Here is a 22122-nt window from a genome sequence, read left to right as displayed (position 1 = left end):
AGGGGATGGTAGTTGGTGGGGTGGGTGGAAGGGCAGTAGTTGTGGGGGTTGGTATTTGGGTGGTGAAGGTCTGTGAGGGGGGGGGTAGTTGGGGTGGGGGGAAGGGCAATAGGTGGTCTTTCAGTGGGGTGTGTGGGCCTTTTTGGGGGGGTTATGCATTGCAGTGCCGGGGACCAGCTCCGTGGGTGTCCCATCGCTGGCCGCCCGCACCCCCATGGTACCTGGAGGGATTGGCTGTTCGGTCTGGAATGCCCAGGCATGCTGTGCTGAGTTTGTTCTCCCTGCACATAGCTGGCAGAGTAACCGGCGGGTACTGGAAAGCTCCAGATGCATTCTTGCAATCAGGAGCTTTCTGACCATTTGTCTGCCAATCACAGCGGTCACATTATCAGAATGCCTGTCCCTGCCTCCCAGAATTTGGAACCTCTTTAAAGGCTGGGAGGCAGTAGTAGGGAGGGGTTAAAGCGGTATTTACCCCAAACCAAAAATGTATTAAATTTCCCCTAGGCTCCTGTAGATGGAGCAATGTGCTTTCAATCTAACAGACTGAGGGCAAATATATTTACTCACAGGGCAATCAACTGTGCCAAAATCTGAGTAACTGCAGCAGTAGCAAGGTTGTATTCACTGTAGAAGGAAGAGTGTTGTCAGTCTATGAAAGGAAAACCTATACAATAGTTCTGCTGGTAGGATCAACAGGAACTTACAAAGTGTTCTGGGGTGTACTTCGAAAAACATAGAGCCTTGTCGTCTTACAGTTATGGGTTGTCTTCTACACATAACTGGTTTTATAGTTTGACTCTATTTCTACTTTATAAGCAACCCTATGGGGGTGCAAATTGATGACGCACGTCCATACCCTTTTTAACCTGCATGAAATCAAAAACACAGCCAGGTTCTAAATTGTGTAAATTGCATCAAGTTTGTACTACCGCGCTCTAAATTTTTAGAGTGCTTCTAAGTATTTTTGATGTTTTGCTGTTATAATCAGTAGTGCACAACCCTTTTATCACTGCTACCAAGTCTTACTGTTCCTTTTGCTTACATGGCATCAAAAGCCTGTTTTTAGCTAAACACCAACAGTTACATAAGTAAATGTGTATTCTATCAAAATACATTTCAGTTATACGTATTCTTTCATTTTTGTTTCCATTTGATTTTTTTTTTCTTCTTCCATTAGGCATCAAAATCGTGAAGCTGAACCTAAAGACTATGATATTAGTGAAGTTCCTTTGGGCAAGAAGAATTTATGTAATTCTTCATATAGGAGATTTGGAAATGCGGATTCAGAAGTGAGTAGAATTTAGACTTTGTACAGCAAAGTGCGCATTTTTACATTTCGCCAAATTTCTGTTATAATTCAAGCCTTATAAAAGGAGGCTGCAGAAAAATGATCTCTCTTTTTTGGGTGTTTACAGAAATATCCAATCACATTTTAAGCATATAAACAACAATGTAACATATTAGTGTTACATCTTGTATAAAAGACTATACAGTAAACCCCCCTTCATCGCGGGGGTTACGTTCTAGTCCCACCCGCAATAAGTGAAAATCTGTGAAATAGAAATACCCTATTTAAATACACTGTAGGCATGTTTTTATAACTTTCACTGTACTTTTTAAAGCGTTTTAAGGTCTTTAAACACACTTTTAAAACAATAGAAACACATTTAAACACATAAAAGATACTGAGAGACAGAGCAATGGAAAACAAAAAATACTTAATTAAGCCTCGGTTCACACTAGGGCGACCTGTGAGGCGACCTGGTCGCCTCACAGGTCGCCGCAGGTCGCCTCCCATAGGGAAGCTGCGGACCCGTTCTAATAGGAGCGACACAAGTCGCTCCGACCTAGAAAAAGGGTCCGGAAGCTTCTTTGGGGCGACCAGGAGGCGACCGCCATAGACTTCAATGTTATGAAGTCCGTGGCGGCCGCTCCGAGGTCGCGGTGCGCTGCTCGCACCGCGATCTCGGAGGTCGCCCCGGGAAGTAGCGTCGCGGTAGTGTGAACCGGCACTAACAATGATTTAATTAGTAAAATAATATTAATAGGTCTTACAGAAAAAAAAACGCAAAATACCAGGACTGCGAAAACTGAACCACGATATAACGGGGGTTTACTGTACTTGTTTTACATGGCCTCCTATATAGAATTGTAGATATTTAGTAGTTCTACTTATGCACAGAAACTCTTATAAAGAAAGGGGGTCAGGAAGCATTATACTGTAAATTGGTTAATAAAAAGGACAAAGGAAATAAACAGAGAAACAAAAATAATAGGTTGGAAAAAAGTAAAATATTATCTTTTGTTTATTTAGTCATTTTCAGACATCTGTTGAAGTAGAACTCAGGCTAAAACCATATTTTATTTGGACAGAGTGGGTTTTCTGTTTGCTTTCTTGTTGAAATTTCTCTTCCGTTTGTGTCTCTTTGGTCCCCCTCCTCTGGCGACTGTAGCCTTCCCTATTGTCTTCAGCTTGGCCAATAAAAATATAATAGATAAAGTCCACAGCCAGGTGAGGATAAATAACATTTCTCTTTATTTCACCCAAGAAGAGCCAACACTAACACGTTTCAGCCTACCAAGACCTTACTCATAGTAAGGCCTTAATAGACTGAAATGCATTAGCTCAACCTGGCTTTATCTGGACCATACAAACATCCTACTCATATAGTACATAGACAAAAGCAATATGATTACATTTAGTACCTGGACAATGACAATATGATTATATTATATATATATTGTATTATTTTACTTTATATAATAACCATAATAATTGTCATCATAACAATAAATTAAAAAAAAATAAGCACTATCATAGTAAGGCCTTAATAGGCTTAAACGCATAAGCTCAACCTGGCTTTTTCTGGACCATACAGACATCCTACTCATATAATACACAGAGAAAAGCAATATGATTACATTTAGTACATGGACAATGACAATATGATTATATTATATATATATATATATATATTGTATTATTATACTTTATATAATAACCATAATAATTGTCATCATAACAATAAATGAAAAAAATAAGGAATATCATAGTAAGGCCTTAATAGGCTGAAACGCATAAGCTCAACCTGGCTTTTTCTGGACCATACAAACATCCTACACATATAGTACACAGACAAAAGCAATATGATTACATTTAGTACATGGACAATGAAAATATTATTATATTATATATATTGTATTATTATACTTTATATAATAACCATAATAATTGTCATCATAACAATACATGAAAAAAATAAGAAATATCGCTCATTTATTTCATTTTAGCCATAAATAAATGTTATCTCTGCCTAAAATACACGAAAAATAAAAAGAGAAAATAGTTTCTAACCTTTTGTGAGTTTTTTCCCCTCAGTGTCTCATGTTAGCACTAGGGGGAGTACTAACACTTGATGCTAAAGAGGGTTGTGATAACTCAGCTACACACTTATTTTTAGTACAGTTGGAACAAAGAATTGTCCTGTAAAATATTTTATAAATGTGCTAGGAAATATTTGGAACTGGCTCATTTTACAGTTTACTGCAAATGATTGAAAACACTCAGATGTAGCATATTATTAGAAGATATGAAAATGTGTTATATAAAAAGGATATAAAATATTTCGGATTGTGCCTAAGCTTTTGTTGTGTATAAAAATATCTGTATTTTCTATGTCGGTTTAGTAGAGATTTTATCTGGCTCAAAAATATGTTCAAGTGTACTGTATATAAAAATACACAGTGAGCTTCTCTTGTTTGCTCCCTTTTGGTCTGCCAAAATGCCTTTGAATGTGTTTTTGTATCTGTCTTTGATAACTAATCGAAAAATACTTGGTGATCTCGTCAGAAATGAATTTCTGTCCCGTGTTCTGTGCACTCTGCAGCCTTATCTTAAGCATTCTTATGTTCCTGTGCAGTTTATCTATAAGAACTACAGAACACCCTCTTTGTTATGGAAAAGAGAGGGAGGTTTTCTATAGTCCTTACACATTTCCTGCCATAAGGTGACATTCATAAATCTAGTGCAGTGAGTGAACCTTTTCACCCTAGAAATGCAAGCGTTACTGATGTAACACTGCCCCCTTGAGGGCTGCTCAATTCCTCACCTTTTCGGGTCCCTCTGGGTTTCCATTAGCAACTGCATGCAAAAACGTAACACTTTCCTTTCCGGCTCAGCCAATAAACAGTCTAGGGGTTTTGGTTGTTTTTGTTGTTTTATTTTATTGTTATTTAAAATTTTTAGGGATGGAAAAAGGGAAGAGTGGGATACTCCGGAACTTGAACTATTCACAATTCTGAGGACTTTTATCTGAAGATGCAGCCAGGCTGCAAATTTCACCTTGCCACTAGATGAATTGTAGATACTGAGTCTCTGAACAAAAGACTTGGTTGCACACTATCTTCAGGGTACTCGCTTAGCACCCCCTTTCATTCCACCAGCTGACACCCGTCCTCTAACTACTGTACTCCGAGGTGGCCCCCTTCCTGGTCAGGCCCTTAGACATGATCTCCTGTACTCACCATACTTTTTTTCCAGGTTTTCCAGTGTCTCAACCCCTCTAGTCTATTCTCCTGGACCTCTGGGTTCAGCTCCTTCCTTCTGGCTCACCAGGACAACTGCCTGTGACCATACACCAACTGCTGCAGAAGAGGAGGCAGCCGCCACCCTCCTTCCGGGACTCTGCTCACCAGCCAAAGACCCCAAGCACATCTGCTCCTGGCTTTTATACCACACCCCAGAATGCACCGAGACAACCAGTCTGTGCCAATCACTGGGGCTGTATCAAAGCCTGTGTACCCATTGGTCAGGTTTCCTCCACTGTCCAACATGCTTCCCTATTGAACCAGTGAGGATACTCCCCAGGCCAGATGAATTACACACTGAGCACCTTAAGCAGACCCAAACTCATAGATCCTCCTCCCTGTTAATCAAAGAGCCATATAGATTGTGCCTGCTGCTCCTCTGATAGGCAGACAGAGCCAAAACGATACTCTCTAACTAGCACCTACCTAGGAGGGTGCTACACTGACAAGATCGCTAGGTGTAAATAAAGGAAAAAAAAGCCAGAGAAAAACCAACACAGCCACAACAACTAAAGACTGATAAACTGAAATGTATTCATTTTTTTGTTCTTAGGTTTTTTCTTATAATTTTGGTGAATTAGTTATGAGAGATGTGCAAAAGGGAAAGCATTAACATAAAATAAAATAAAAATAAAGGCTAAGTTTAGTAAAAAAATAAATAAAAATCAGCACAAGACACATTACTATGACTGTGATGTGTCCCTTGTACTGCTGCCTTCTGCTTTAGTTGAAATCTTCCTCCACCGCCCCCCACCACCCTGCAGTCACAATCCATGTCCAGTGTGTATGTTACAACAGTGTCTCCACTTGTGTTAAGAATAAAAAAGAATTTGGAAGGAGCTTCTAAGGTTCAGAAAAAATATGCTGTAAAAATGTATGTACAGTGCTAGAGGTGGTACTGGACCATTGCCAATATATCTTTCCATTTCCGCTTAGTGTACATGGCACTTCTGCAAAGTTAAGATCTTTCTTCATATGAATTGGCCATGTACATACAGTATAGTGAGTATTGGTTACCCTAAAGCCCCTTTCACACATGCTGTCTGTTTGTCTGTTTGTTTTTCATCCATCCATTGACGGATGAAAAACAGACATCAAAGCATTCCTATGGAAAAACAGATGCAAATGGATAATGATCATTCAATTACATCTGTTTTCATCCGCTTCCGTCATTATCCGTTTTTTTTTTTTTAACAGATGAAAGACCTGTTTTTCATTCGTTAAAAAAACGGATCAGATAAAAAAGGGATGACAACAGTTGACAACAGATGAGAACAAATAAAAATAAGAGAGAAAATGGTTGACAACTAATGAAAACGGATGACAGCGGTGAAAAAAATGGATAACAACGGATGAAAAGTGGATGACAACAGATGAAAAAGGGATGACAAAGGATGAAAAGCATGTGAAAAACTGATGACAAAGGATGAAAAACGGATGAAAAACTGATGACAAAGGATGAAAAACTGATGACAAAGGATGAAAAACGGATGGAAAACTGATGGCAAAGGATGGAAAACGGATGGAAAACTGATGGCAAAGGATGAAAAACTGATGACAAAGGATTAGAAATGGATGGAAAACTGATGGCAAAGGATGAAAAACGGATGGAAAACTGATGGCAAAGGAGGAAAAACGGATGACAAAGGATGAAAAATGGATGGAAAACTGATGGCAAAGGATGAAAAATGGATGGAAAACTGATGGCAAAGGATGAAAAACGGATGGAAAACTGATGGCAAAGGATGAAAAACGGATGGAAAACTGATGGCAAAGGATGGAAAACGGATGGAAAACTGATGGCAAAGGATGAAAAATGGATGGAAAACTGATGGCAAAGGATGAAAAATGGATGACAAAGGATAAAAACCTGATGACAAAGGATGAAAAGCAGGTGAAAAACTGATGACAAAGGATAAAAAACAGATGAAAAACTGATGACAAAGGATGAAAAACAGATGGAAAACTGATGATAAAGGATGAAAAATGGATGGAAAACTGATGATTAAGGGCTCTTTCACACGGGCGGTCCGATCAGATCCGCCTGTCAGTTTTTTTGGCGGATCTGATCGGATCCTCCATGCAGCTCTATGGGGCAGCGGGTGTCAGCGGAGGTCACCTCCGCTGACACCCGCTGCCATCCGCATCCGATCCTGTGCTGAAATCTGGACGGATGGAAACCCTATTTTTCCATCCGTTCAGTAATCGGAGCGGAGCGGATCTGATGAGAGCGGACAAGCGGCCCGCTCTCCTCCGATCCCCCATAGAGGGCAGCGGCTGCTGAGACACCTCCCTCTCCGCTCTGCAAGCGGAGACGGAGCTGTCATCCGCCCGGCTCAGCGGGGATCGCGGATCGAAAATAGGGTTTCCATCCGTCCAGATTTCACGCACAGGATCGGATGCGGATGGCAGCGGGTGTCAGCGGAGGTGTCTCCGCTGACACCCGCTACCCCATAGAGCTGCATGGAGGATCCAATCAGATCCGCCTAAAAAACTGACAGGCGGATCTGATCGGATCGCCTGTGTGAAAGAGCCCTAAGTCAGTTTTTCATCCGCAAACGGATGGGATGAAAAACGGACATACGGAACGCCCGTGTGAAAGAGCCCAAAGGATGAAAAAGGGCTCTTTCACACGGCCGTTCAATTTTTTTTTTTCCGCTACGGTGCTTTTTTTTTTTTTTTTTACACAGAGCGGATGACACTTGTGTCATCCGCTCCGTATGTCCACATATCATCCCATCCGTTTGCGGATGATATACGGACATAATGTAAGTCTATGGGCATTGCGGATGTCAGAGGATGACACCGCTGACATCCGATTTTTCTTCCTTTCCGTTTTTTTAAACGGAACAAAAATAGGGTTCTGTTCAGTTCCAAAAAACGGAACAGAACTGAAAGGACGAAAATCGGATGTCAGCGGATGGTCCGCTGACAACCGCAATCCCATAGACATTCATTATGTCCGTAAATCAGCCGCAAATGGATGGGGTGATATACGGACATACGGAACGCCCGTGTAAAAGAGCCAAAACTGATGTTGACTGAAAAAAACTGATGACACAAGAACGTGACTGAACTGATGAAATGAGTGAAAGCGGCCTAACAAACCAGTATATCAATTTGCTTAGTATATCAATTTGCTTAGTGGCCAAAAAGGCCCATTCCCAACTGACAACAGTCTTGTAAACACTTTTTCCAAATCTATTTTTTTGCCAAAGTTTGGGGGTAGTCTAATTTTCAGTCCTGATGTTTTTCCCCTAAAGTTATGCATTAGTGTGATATTGGTAAAATTGTTACAGAGCCAGAGGCTGAAGGTAATCATGAAATAAATTGAATGAATGCAGAGATAAAATCATGTGACATTCCTAGCAGTTTGGTTGCATGCAGTAACGCAATGCAACAGATCATTCTTATTTTTATATAGCTCAATTTTACTCCATATGTGTTTTTATTTTTATAAATTCAGGACTGGAACACTACAACACAACAACATTTATCCCAGATTCAGTTAAAAGATGAATATCAAGTCAAAGAGGTCCCTAAGAAAATGATCAACGAGGACAACATCAGTATTCTAGATATTAAAAGGTACCTCTTTTTTGAATTCATTGTAAATATGAAATGTTGCTTTATGCTTACATTTGAACTATGGATCAGATATTTATATTAGACTTGCATATGTACAGTACGGGGGAGATTTACTCAAACTGGAGCACACAAAACCTGGTGCAGTCGTGCATAGTAACTAATTAGCCTCTATCTTCAGCTTGTTTGAGTAAGCTTTGACAATAAAACTTAAAAACTGATAGGTTACTATGCACATGCACCAGATGTATGCATGTTTAAGCCTTTCACTAGCCTGGGCAAGCTGCTGGAAAACTAACTGCATGCACATTGTCAGTTTACATACTGTATATTTTTTGATATCCAGTCAAAAGGCTAAAAATATAGAGAGTTGTCAAAGCAAACTGAATTGCTGAATCCAGAAAAATAATTGCTTATTGTGGATCTTAATCAAGAACTTTTTTTAGGTTTTGGATAGAGAAGGGTAATAGAACCCCTGTCCAGATTCTTTTTATTTTGTTTGTTTCCCACTTTAAGATTTCCCTACACTTATCTAGAAACACAATAGGAAATGAGAGAAAATCTGTCCAAAATAAGGGGAAAGCTCATCTAAACTGTGACCAAAACTGGTATCCCTCATTAGAAGACTTCCCCACACCTTCTGTTCCGGTTATAACTGTAACATTTTTGATTTTCCAACAAAGCACAAAAAATGTCTTGGATACACTTTAATCTGGAACTGTCACCTGTCTGGGTGTGGGGAAAATACACTGCTCAAAAAAAATGAAAGGAACACTTTGAAAACACATCAGATCTCAATGGGGAAAAATATCATGCTGGATATCTATACTGATATAGACTGGGTAATGTGTTAGGAATGAAAGGATGCCACATCATTTGATGGAAATGAAAATGATCAACCTACAGAGGGCTGAATTCAAAGACACCCCGAAAATCAAAGTGAAAAAATGATGCAGCAGGCTTGTCCATTTTGCTGAAATTTCATTGCAGCAACTCAAAATGGTACTCAGTAATTTGTATGGTCCCCACATGCTTGTATGCTTGAATGCATGCCTGACAATGTCGGGGCATGCTCCTAATGAGACGACGAATGGTGTCCTGGGGTAGTTCCCACCCAGATCTGGAGCAGGGCATCACTGAGCTCCTGAACAGACTGAGGTGCAACCTGGCGGCATTGGATGGACCAAAACATAACGTCCCAGAGGTGTTCTATTGGATTTAGGGCAGGCGAGTGAGGGGGCCATTCAATAGTATCAATTCCTTCATCCTCCAGGAACTGGCTGAATACTCATAACCCAAGGCGCAGACACCATGTCTCATTCTTGAGTGTCTCAGTCACGAGTGTTGCACAGTTTCACCACCGCAGTTTAACTACAGCAGGATAACTAAAGCTGTATGAAGATACAACAAGAACTCTTTGAAAAGACTCCCATTTCTCTAAGGATTGCAGCAATTTATCGGCCCCCTGGACCAGCATCACGCTTTTTTGATGACTTTGCTGCCTGGCTACCCTACTTTCTCTCCTCTGAAATACCCACTATCATTCTTGTTGACTTCAACATCCCTGTCAATATTAACAGCCCAGCCACAACTCAACTTCTTAACTTAACCTCCTCTTTTGACCTAACCCAATGGACACACACTTCCACTCACTGCAATGTTAATACCCTCGACCTTATATTCTCCCATCTCTGCTCTGTCGACAACCTCACCAATACCCCCTTTCCTCTCTCTGATCACAACCTCATCAGTTTCACTGTATCCTTGCCTCAAATCACCCATCCCCCAAAGCAGCAAACAATTACATGTAGGAACCTTCTTCACTTTAACCCCTCTCTCCTCTATTCTGCTACTGACCACCTAAATGACATAATCTCTCCCCTGTCCTGTCCTGACCTGGCCACCTCTGTTTACAACAGCTCACTCTCATCATCACTTGATGCACTTGCTCCTCTAACTACACGCAGAATCAAGCCCCGACCATTGCAACCCTGACAAACTGACAAGAGTAGAAATCTCAAGAGACACTGCCGTGCTCTTGAACGACGGTGGCATAAAACCAAATGCCTGCAGGACTTTACCCTATATAGATCTTCCCTCCAAAATTTATGCCTCCATGCTGCCAAACAAGCCTACTTTGTCTCTCTTATTACTACCCTGTCACCCAGTCCCCGTCGGCTCTTCTCAGCTTTTAACTCTCTGCTTCGTCCCCCACCCCCTCTACTCACAAACTCAATCACTGCCCAAGAGATTGCCAATCACTTCAAAGACAAGGTTGATGCAATATGTGAGGACACCGCCACTGTGCGCACATCTTCCCCACTCAACATACCTTGCCTAACAGTACCGTCAACACTCTCCTCCTTTGAACTGGCTACTACTGAAGAGGTTAAAAACATTTTCTCAGATGCCCACCTAACCACCTGTTCCCTGGATCCTGTTCCCTCACAACTATTACAGACACCCTCTTATTCTATCCTATGCTCCCTTACTCACATATTCAATCTCTCCCTCTCTAGTGGCACCTTTCCCTCCCCTCTAAAACATGATCACTCCCATACTTAAAAAGCCCTCACTGGACCCCATCAACCTGATCAACTTAAGACCCATCTCACTGCTCCCATTCACTTCTAAACTTCTAGAACGCTTAGTCTACAACCGTCTCAGCTCCTACCTTAGAGAAAATAACCTTCTTGATCCCTTACAGTCTGGCTTTCGCTCACAGCACTCCACAGAAACTGCCTTACTAAAACTCACCAACGATCTACTAACTGCCAAAACCAATGGCCACTACTCCATACTCTTATTACTTGACCTCTCTACGGCCTTTGACACTGTTGACCACCCGCTCCTTCTTAATAAACTCTGTTTCCCTTGGCCTCCAAGATTCTGCTCTATCTTGGTTCTCCTACCTATCACAGCGCTCCTTCAATGTTACCCACAACTCTACCTCCTCCCCATTGCCCCTTTCTGTGGGGGTTCCCCAAGGCTCTGTTCTTGGACCCCTCCTCTTCTCTATCTATACCGCCTCCCTCGGTCACTTGATAACCGCCCACAGTTTCCAATACCATCTCTACGCTGATGACACTCAAATCTATCTGTCAACTCTTCACCTCACTCCTTCAGTCTCCTCTCACATTGCTAACTTACTGACATATCAACATGGATGTCGCACCACTTCCTCAAACTAAAACTCTCTAAAACTGAGCTGGTAATTTTCCTCCCCCGCCCGTGCCCCCCTCCATGACTTTTCCATCAAAATTAGTTATGCAACCATCAATCCCTCCCCTCATGCCAGGGTACTAGGTGTAATCCTAGACTCTGACCTGTCCTTTCAGCCCCAAATCCAATCATTGTCAAAAACTTGTAGACTTCACCTCCGCAACATCTCTAAATTTCGCCCCTTTTTAACAACTGAAACCACCAAGCTACTCATTCACTCCCTTGTTATTTCTCGCCTCGACTATTGCAACTCCCTTCTCATAGGCCTACCACTTCATAGGCTATCCCCTCTTCAGTCCATCATGAATGCTGCTGCCAGGCTTATCCACCTTACCAACCGCTCAGTGTCTGCCTCCCCTCTCTGCCAATCCCTACACTGGCTCCCGATTGCCCAGCGAATTAAATTCAAAATACTAACCACAACATACAAAGCCATTCACAACTCTGCCCCGAGCTACATCACCAATCTTGTCTCCAAATATCACCCAAACCGTCCTCTGCGCTCCTCTCAAGACCTCCTACTCTCAAGCTCCCTTGTCTCCTCCTCCCATGCTCGTCTCCAGGATTTCTCCAGGGCCTCTCCCATCCTCTGGAATGCTCTACCTCAATCTGTACGGCTATCTCCTACTCTAGCTGCTTTCAGGGGATCCCTGAAAACTGATCTCTTTGGAGAAGCCTATCACACCGCCAGCTAATCTTCCATCAGCTCATTCCCTACTGTTACAACCTCTTGTAACACTTGCCCCACCCCATTAGATTGTAAGCTCTTCTGAGCAGGGCGCTCTTAATCCTCTTGTATTTTATTGTATTGTAACTATATTGTCTCCCTCTAACATTGTAAAGCGCTGCGTAAACTGCTGGCGCTATAGAAATCCTGAATAATAATAATAACCCAGGACCCACTGCACCAGCGTAGGGTCTGACAATGGGTTCAAGGATTCATTCCTGATATCTAATGACAGTCATGGTGCCATTGTCTAGCCTGTAGAGGTCTGTGCATCCCTCATGGATATGCTTATCCACACACTGACCCACCACCAAACCAGTCATGCTGAACGATGTTACAGGCAGCATAACATTCTCCACGGCTTCTCCAGACCCTTTCCGTCTGTCACATGTGTTCAGGGTGAACCTGCTCTCATCTGTAAAAAACACAAGGCACCAGTGGCGGACCTGCCAATTCTGGTGTTCAATAGCAATTGCGAATCAAGCTCCATGGTGTCAGGCAGTGAGGGCCCACTAGAGGACGTCGGGTCCTCAGGCCACCCTCATGAAGTCTGTTACTGATTGTTTGGTCAAAGACATTCACGCCAGTGGTCTGTTGTAGGTCATTTTGTAGGGCTCTGGCAGTGATTATTCTGTTCCTCCTTGCACAAAGGAGCAGATACTGGTCCTGCTGATGGATTAAGGACCTTCTACAGCCCTGTCCAGCTCTCCTAGTGTAACTGCCTGTCTCCTGGAATCTCCTCCATGCTCTTGGGACTGTGGTGGGAGACACAGCAAACCTTCTGGCAATGGCACGTAATGATGTGCCATCCTGGAGGAGTTGGACTGCCTGTGCAGCCCAACTGTGCAGCAACTCTTTAGGGTTCAGGTATCACCTCATGCTACCAGCAGTGACACTGACCCTAGCCAAATGCAAAACTAGTGGAAAACAGTCAGAAAAGATGAGTAGGGAAAAAATGTTAGTGGCCTCCACCTGTAAAACCATTCCTGTTTTGAAGGTAGTCTCATTGTTGCCCATCTAGTGCACCTGTTGTTAGTTGTTAATTTAATTAACACCAAAACAGCTGATTAACAACCCCCTCTGCTACTTAACTGACCAGATCAGTATCCCAGGAGTTTAATTGACTTGATGCTATACTCTGATTAAAAAGTGTTTAATTTTTTTGAGCAGTGTGTGTTTAAATCACAACATTGGCTGCACAGAAGAACAAATTCTTTAATAGATAACATATATGATGATGTATGATGGGTTTGATTGAATTCTGTTGGTTAATGCACAATTCTCCGTGTTTCCTAAACTGTTTTTCAGTAAGTGTGTCTGTGTAGAAAGCTGCAAAAATATCTTGGAGGATATAGAAATATCACTAAGTGGTTCAGGACAAATAAGGGGACCTTGTGAGCAAGACTGGGAGAAGGTGTGTGTCTGCAGCTCACATACTAGGCTACACCTAAGCACTGTAGTTTTTGCCATTGACTATATCCACATGATTGTGCACAATGCATGCAAGGCCTGTGTTTCAGCATGCTACAGTATCGTTTTTCCATTACACTAAAGAAGAAAATGCTGATACGCCACAAGAACCGTGTACTGTACTCTAAAAAGTAACACACATGATTTATCTTTTTCAGGTCAACTGGATGTCCAGAAAAAGGATTTGGAGCTGTTTTGCCACACCATAATAAAGATCATATGAAAATGTAAGTTTACAGAAGTTTTTTTAATTAAAATTGTTTAAAATTCCAAAATGTATTCTTTATTGTCCTTTAAGGCAGCAATCCCCAACCTTTTTGGTGCCAGGGGATGGTTTTGTGGCAGCCAATTTTTCTAGGGACTGGGGGGGGGGGTTGTTGAGTGATGGGGTAGGGGGATTGGTGGTGGTGATGGGGGCTGGGTGATATGGTTGCCACTCACTAATATGGTTTTAATAGGAATCTTTGTAAAGTGAAACCTAGAGTGGATCACTGTACAGAGCTTCACCTCAGATCATTAATTGTAATTAATTGTGGGGGTTTGCTATAGGCCACCTAAACAAGGGGAGGAGGTAGAGCTGGAATTTTTAGCACTTTTGGGTAAAGTGGCAAAGCTAGGATCAGTCATCATATTGGGGGACTTCAATTATCCCGACATTGACTGGGGAGAGGGGACTACACACTCACATAAGGGCCGTCAATTCACGGAAACCTTACAGGATAATTACATGTCACAGTTGGTGGATTCCCCTACCAGAGAAAACACAATCCTGGATCTATTGATCACTAATGACCCAGACCTAATCTCGGAGGTAGGAGTCCAGGACAACCTGGGCTCTAGCGATCACAGGATGATCACATTTAGCGTAAATAACAATATAGCAAGGCAAGTGGGGAACATAAGAACCCTTAACTTCAGAAGGGCAAACTTTCCAAAATTGTACTTGTTGATGGAAAGGGTAAACTGGGACCAAACCCTGGGATCACTGACCACAGAGGAAAAATGGGAATGCTTTAGGAACATATTAAGCAAAGGCATCTTGCAGTGCATTCCTATGGGAAATAAATTTAGAAGGGACAAAGCCAAACCTGGCTGGCTAAACCGGAGCGTTAAAAAACTTATTAGGGGAAAAAAATTGGCCTTCAGGAAATATAAATCAGAGGGCACAGTATTGGCTTTCGACCAATACAAGGAGGCAAATAGGAAGTGTAAACACAAAATCAAGATGGCTAAAATAGACTTTGAGAGACAAATAGCGGAGGATAGCAAAAAAAACCCAAAGAAATTCTTTAAGTATATCAACAGCAAAAAAACTAGGGCAGAGCATATTGCACACATAATTAACAATGATGGGAGGATGGTTACAGAGGACACTGAAAAAGCAACCGTACTGAATGCTTTTTTCTCATCAGTCTTTACACAGGAATCGGAGGGGTACACTGACCATGACTGTATAGTTAGTAGTAATACACAGGACTTGCCACTATGGCTAACAGAGGGGGAAATCAGGGAAAGGCTGGATAAACTCAACACAAACAAATCACCAGGCCCGGATGGCGTACATCCGAGAGTACTCAAGGAACTCAGTAAGGTTATATCCAGACCACTGTTCCTGATCTTTGCGGACAGTATTAGGACAGGAGATGTACCAGGGGAGTGGAGGAAAGCTAACGTGATTCCGATATTCAAAAAGGGTCAGAGGCATATACCGGGAAACTATAGGCCTGTCAGTCTGACATCAGTAGTATGTAAACTTCTGGAGGGGATGATAAGGGACTATATCGTAGAGTTTGCTAAGAACAACAGCATCATCAGTAGTAACCAGCACGGGTTTACAAATGGGCGTTCTTGTCAAACCAATCTCTTAACATTCTACGAGGAGGTGAGCTGTGAGCTAGATAGGGGCAGACCAGTGGATGTGGTGTACCTAGATTTTGCTAAGGCGTTTGATACAGTTCCCCATAAGCGCTTAATTTATAAAATAAGGTCTGCAGGTATGGACAGCAGGGTTTGCTCTTGGATACGGAACTGGCTAAAAGGGCGTATCCAAAGGGTGGTAATAAACAGCACATACTCAGACTGGTCTGAGGTAGTAAGCGGGGTCCCCCAAGGCTCAGTCCTAGGACCAACCTTGTTCAATTTATTCATAAACAGCATTGAGGACGGGATCAGTAGTTCAATATCAGTTTTTGCAGATGACACAAAATTAGGCAGGACAATAACAGCACAGCATGAAGCAGATATCCTACAGAATGACCTGGACAAAATAACGGAGTGGGCAAAGACATGGCAAATGAGGTTTAACGTGGAGAAATGTAAGGTTTTACACTTGGGGACTAGAAACATAAAAGCACAATACACGTTAGGAGGGGAACCCCTGTGGAGAATCAAAAATGGAGAAGGATCTGGGAGTCTTGGTTGATGATAGACTAGGCAACAGCATGCAATGTCAAGCGGCAGCTGCCAAGGCTAGCAGAATATTAGCATGCATAAAGAAAGGGATGTATTCCAGAGATAAAACTATAATCCTTCCACTTTATAAAACTCTGGTCCGACCTCATCTGGAGTATTCGGTCCAGTTCTGGTCACCAGTCCTCAGAAGGGATGTGTTGGAGCTGGAGAGAGTCCAGAGAAGGGCAACTAAACTAATTAGGGGATTGGAGGACCTTGATTATGAGGAGCGTCTGCAATCGCTTGATTTATTCTCCCTGGAGAAGAGACGCCTGAGGGGGGACATGATAGCAATTTTTAAATATCTAAATGGGAAACTAGGCTTAGAAAAAAAGCTGTTCAGTCGAAGGGATTGCATGAGAACTCGGGGGCATACAATGCGATTAGAGGAGAAGCGTTTTAACCTCAGGCAACGTGGGGGGTTCTTTACTGTTAGGGCTACAAGATTGTGGAATTCTCTACCACATGAGGTGGTTTCTGCGGGTAGTATGGTGGCTTTAAAAAGACTCTTAGACGTACATCTCAAGGATCAGAACATTCAGGGGTATGCAAGATGATTACAGCCACACACATCTACACAGGTTGAACTGGATGGACTTTTGTCTTTATTCAACCTCACCAACTATGTAACTATGTAACTATGTATGTAATTAGGGTCCTGCATCAATTCATCTCTCCTCACCTTATACCTGGTAGAAGGTTGTGTTCTTTGTACCCCGGGGTGTCAGAGGGAGGAGAGTACCTGCCACTGATTCACTCGCTTGCCTGCCACTCACCTCCCCCTGCCCCTGACTAGACAAAAGGCAGAGTCAAGGCGGCAATGCCAGTGGCTGCCAATACAGATCGAGCCTCGCTCCCCTGCTGCCAATCCCCCGCCACGCAGCCTGGCCCCGCACAGGTCATGGACAGACACTGGTCTGCGGCCCGGGAGTTGGGGACCCCTGCATTAAGGGACACAGGAAGTCTTTCCCTTTAGGTCATACTGCCACCTACAAGGGGACTGGACATTGACAAATAAAAAACTGTAGGGCAGCCCAGGATAAGCATTCAGTTGCATGCCTCCGAGCAGGATGGACAGCTTTTTTTTTCTCTATTGAAAGACTAAACTACTTTTGCTAGCACTTCAATCAAGACTTTTCTCTATGGTGTTGCTGGAGTTTAGTCTCTTGCAGCTACAGTGCCTTGAAAAAGTATTCATACCCCTTGAAATTGTCCACATTTTGTCATATTACAACCAAAAAGGTGAATGTATTTTATTAGGATATTATGTGATAGACCAACACAAAGTGGCACATAATTGTGAAGGGGAAGGAAAATGATAAATGAGTTTTCAAAAAGTTTTACAAAAAAATATCTGAAAAGTGTGATGTGCATTTATATTCAGCCCTCCTGGGTCAATACTACCACCTTTCGCTGCAATTACAGCTGCAAGCCTTTTTGGGTATGTCTCTACCAGCTTTGCACATCTAGAAAGTGAAGTTTTTGACTTCTTTGCAAAAAAGCTCAAGCTCTGTCAGATTGCATGGAGAGCATCTGTGAACAGCAATTTTCAAGTCTCGCAACATGCTCTCAACTGGATTTAGATCTGGACTTTGACTGGGCCATTCTAACACATAAATATGCTTTGATCGAAACCATTCCATTGTAGCTCTGGCTGTATTGCGTTTACTAACTACGGCAAAGATTTATGTCATTTTTATTTCTTTTTTTTTTGTTTTTTACTAGTAATGGTGGCGATCTGCGATTTTTTGCGGGAATGCAACATTGCGGCGGACAGATCGGACCCCTAACTGACATTTTTGACACTTTTGGGGGTACCAGTGACATTACTACAGTAATCAGTGCTAAAAATATGCACTGTTACTGTAAAAATGACACTGGCAGGGAAGGGGTTAACATTACTGGTGATCAAGGAGTTAAGTGTGACCCTAGGGGCGTGATTCTAACTGTAGAGGGGCATGGCTTGTGAGATCATCTATATAGTAGGATCACATAGCGTCTGTGGTAATCTAAGGGAGAATGACAGACGGCTGTGTTTACATCAGCGGTCTGTCCTTCTCTCTCAGCTGCAGGAGATCGCGAGTGGCCGGCGGCCATCAGAGCCGCCGGTCACACACACTGGCTCCCCAGCTGACGAGCGGGGACGGGAGAGCGCCGCTGGCGGCGTGCGCTCGCCCCCTAGAGTCTCCTGAACGAGCGCTTTGCCCAGGAGCGGCTGCCTGCCGCAGTAAAACTGCGGTGGGCGGTCGCTAAGTGGTTAAGGTCATTCTCCTGCTGGAAGGTGAACCTCCACCCCAGTCTCAAGTATTTTGCAGACAGGTTTTCTTCAAAGATTGCCCTCTATTTGACTCCATCCATCTTCCCATCAACTCTGACCAGCTTCCCTGTCCTTGGTGTGTTCAGGGTGATGTGCAGTATTAGTTTTACGCCACACATTGTTGAAAAAAAAAAGCAAAAAAAGCATCTTAATAAGCTGTTTGTTCCCCCAAGTGTTTAAATCTATTTGGTGAGGATTTGGTGCAGAAGTGCAGTGTCTTGTCTTAAAATGGAACTAAACCACAGTACTGTCCATGATACTTTTTTTAATTACACTAACATACAACTTTTCAGGACAAGCTTTTGGAGTATGTCCCCTTCATCAAGGTCCAAGTAGTAATGATTCACAAACGTTTTAGCAGAATGGTAAAAAAAAAAAAACACAATCTCTCAGGCAAAGGACAAACAAGCATAAAGGAAGGTACCTGGCAATGGTGATAAAACTAGCATAGTTAGTGAGATAAGACTGACAGAGGGCTATAGACTGGGGGGTGGGTGTTGATAGTCACAGAGTTGTAAAACTGTAGAATACTGAGTAAGGAAACCCATATCTAAATTTAGGTCATTATTTTTTGTGTCAAATAGAAGTATTTTTAATTAAAAAGTTTTCCTTTCCTGGATATTTCTGAAACTCCCTTTAACCGCTTGCCGACTGCTCACAGTATATTTACTGCGGCAGTCAGCCCCTCACAGGCAGAGTGACGTAGGTGTAGATGTCCGCCGGTCACTCGGCGATCGGCGGGGGAGAGGGAGAATGTCAGGCAGCTTGTGTAAACAAGCCACCTGTCATTCTCCTCGCTGTAAAAACACTGATCACATGGATCTACTATGTAGATCCGTTGATCAGTGTCCTTACAGCTCAAGCCACAGCCAATCACAGTAGAAAGCACGCCCCTAGGGACACACACAGCCCCTCCCTCCCAAATAAAGTTAACCCCTTCACTACCAGTGTATTTTTACAGTAACAGTGCATATATATAGCACTGATTACTGTAGAAATGTAACTGGTAACCCCAAAAGTGTCAAAAATGTCAGTCAAGGGTCCGATCTGTCCGCCCCAATGTCGCAGTACCGCAAAAAAAATCGCAGATCGCCGCCATTACACGTTAAAAAAAAAACTCCAAAAAATCTTTCCCTTTGTTAGTAAACGCGATAACTTTTGCGCAAACCAATCAAAATACGCTTTTTGCAATTTTTTTTACCAAACATAGGTAGCATAAAACAAATTGGCCGAAAATTTTAAAAAATTTTGATTTTTACATTTTTTTGGGGGGAATTTCAAATAAAAAAATGTGAAAAATATTGTTATTTTTGCAAAATGTACGCTCTTTTTTTTGTTTATAGCGCAAAAAGTAAAAATCGCACGGGTGATCAAATACCACCAAAAGAAAGGACGCCAAATTCGTTTAGATACAGCGTCGCACGACCGCGCAATTGTCTGTTAAAGTCACGCAGTGCCGAATCGCAAAATACCCCCTGGTCGTTTAGCAGGAAAATCCTCTGGGGCTTAAGTGGTTAAGAACTAAAACATTGAGGTCTTCTCTAGTGTGGTCCGGTTGTGAGAAATGATGTCCCATGTGATATTGAAGGTCCCATTTGTGTGTGTGACACTTTTAGACAGATTGATCTTTTTGCACAGTTTGCAGCGTTTTTTTATTGCAGGTTTTGCTTCCATTATTTGTGACTTCATAATCAGAATGAAGTTTCCTGCTGATTAGTTTATGTCTGAGGTTGGGTGGTTGTCTGAAAGCCAGTATTGAGGTTTGTTGGAAAATTCCTCTCAGAGTTTCATCCTTTGTTAGTTTTCATCAATCTGTCTAAAAGTGTCACACACACAAATGGGACCTTCAATATCACAGGGTCCTACAACTGCACCTCCAGTAATGCCATGTACCTCATCCAATGCAAAAGATGTAGCAAAGGATCTTATGTAGGCGAAACAGGACAGAAGTTGCAAGCGAGGATGAATTTGCACAGACATACCATCAAGGAACATAAAGAAGATAGTTTCTGCACACCAGTGGGACATCATTTCTCACAACTGGACCACACTATAGAAGACCTCAATGTTTTAGTTCTTAATGGGCATTTCAGAACTTTTCAGTAAAGGAAAACTTTTGAGTTAAAAATGATACAAAAAATAACGGCCTAACTAAGATATGGGTTTTCATTACTTATTATTCTACAGTTTTACAACCCCCTCTGTGACTATCACCCCACCCCCCCAATCTAGGACTCTCCCTCTGTTTTATCTCACTAACTATGCTAGTTTTAGTACCATTGCAAGGTACCTTTGTTTATGTTTGTTTTTCCCTTTTTTTTCCTTTTGTGATTGTGTTTTTTTTTTTTCCGGTTCTGCTAAAACTCTTGTGAATCAGTACTGCTTGGACCTTGGTGAAGGGGACATACTCCAAAAGCTTGTCCTGAAAAATTGTATGTTAGAGAAAAAAAAAAATATATCACAGACAATACTTAATTGTCTCTGTCGCAAGTAGACTGAGGCCCCGTTCACATAGGGGTGATCCGACTCCGAGGTCGCGGTGCGAGCAGCGCGCCGCGACCTCAGAGCGGCCGCCACGGACTTCATAACATTGAAGTCTATGGCGGTCGCCTACGGGTCGCCCCAAAGAAGCTCCGGACCCTTTTTCTAAGTCGGAGCGACTTGTGTCGCTCCTATTAGAACGGGTCCGCAGCTTCCCTATGGAAGGCGACCTGTGAGGCGACCAGGTCGCTTCACAGGTCGCCTTAGTGTGAACGGGGACTAATACGGCTACAATCACCTCAAGCACCGTGAATACTGGAAACAACTTGATGAGCTGTTTGTTTCCCCCAAGTGTTTATTACCCTTAGATCCATTTGGCGAGGATTTGGTGCAGAAGTGGTTTAATTACAGTGTCTTTTCTTAAAGTGGAACTAAACCCATCACTTTAACAAGTCCTCCTCGGCATGAAGGCGTGACCCCAACTTGAAGGATGGGGGAATTTTTTTTTTACCTTTGCAATACCAAGGCTATTAACTGGAATTTTGCTCCCTGCCCCTCAGTTTTTCACCTTTTAACCTTCTTCTGTTACCACATAGATTAGCAGATCTCCATCAAGGTTTCTCAAGTCTTCTGCATCAAGGTGTCATTGCCCCAGTTCCTGGGATAGGACAGTTTCAGGGTTTTATTCCATCCTGTTTACCATTCCTAAACCCATGTAGGGGGATGCATGCCATGCTGGATCTTAACCACTTTACCACCGGAGGATTTTGCTGTCTTCCGTCCAGGCCACTTTTTGCGATTCGGCGCTGTGCGACTTCAACTGACAATTGCGCGGTCGTGCGACGCCGTACCCAAACGAAATTTACGTCCTTTTTTTCCCACAAACAGAGCTTTCTTTTGGTGGTATTTGATCACCTGTGCGATTTTTACTTTTTGCGCTATAAACAAAAAAAGAGCGTTTATTTTGAAAAAATAACAATATTCTTAACATTTTTTTATATGAAATTCCCCCCAAAAAAGATGTAAAAACCAATTTTTTAAAAAATTTTTGGCCAATTTGTTTTCTGCTACCTATGTTTGGTAAAAAAAAATCGCAATAAGCGTATTTTGATTGGTTTGCGCAAAAGTTATTGCGTTTACTAACAAAGGGAAAGATTTCTGTCATTTTTGGTGTTTTTTTTTAACGCGTAATGGCGGCGATCTGTGATTTTTTTTGTGGGACTGCGACATTGCGGCGGACAGATCGGACCCTTGACTGACATTTTTGACACTTTTGGGG

At 42.4% G+C, this 22122-nt stretch overlaps 1 protein-coding gene across 1 annotated transcript in view; it reads left to right on the top strand.

Annotated features, from left to right (window-relative positions):
- The window catches only part of CFAP95 (cilia and flagella associated protein 95), a 46384-nt gene that overhangs the window by 5408 nt on the left and 18854 nt on the right, over nucleotides 1-22122 (top strand). The window contains exons 2-4 of the mRNA XM_082247944.1: nucleotides 1181-1292; nucleotides 8057-8178; nucleotides 13753-13821. Coding sequence (XP_082104070.1) covers nucleotides 1181-1292; nucleotides 8057-8178; nucleotides 13753-13821 — 303 coding nt within the window. The remainder of the gene's footprint in view (nucleotides 1-1180; nucleotides 1293-8056; nucleotides 8179-13752; nucleotides 13822-22122) is intronic.

Source organism: Pelophylax lessonae, assembly GCF_965119305.1.
Source record: "Pelophylax lessonae genome assembly, chromosome: 1".
NCBI lineage: Eukaryota > Metazoa > Chordata > Amphibia > Anura > Ranidae > Pelophylax > Pelophylax lessonae.
Note: the sequence above shows the minus strand (reverse complement) of the source record. Positions and strands in the feature narration are given on the sequence as shown.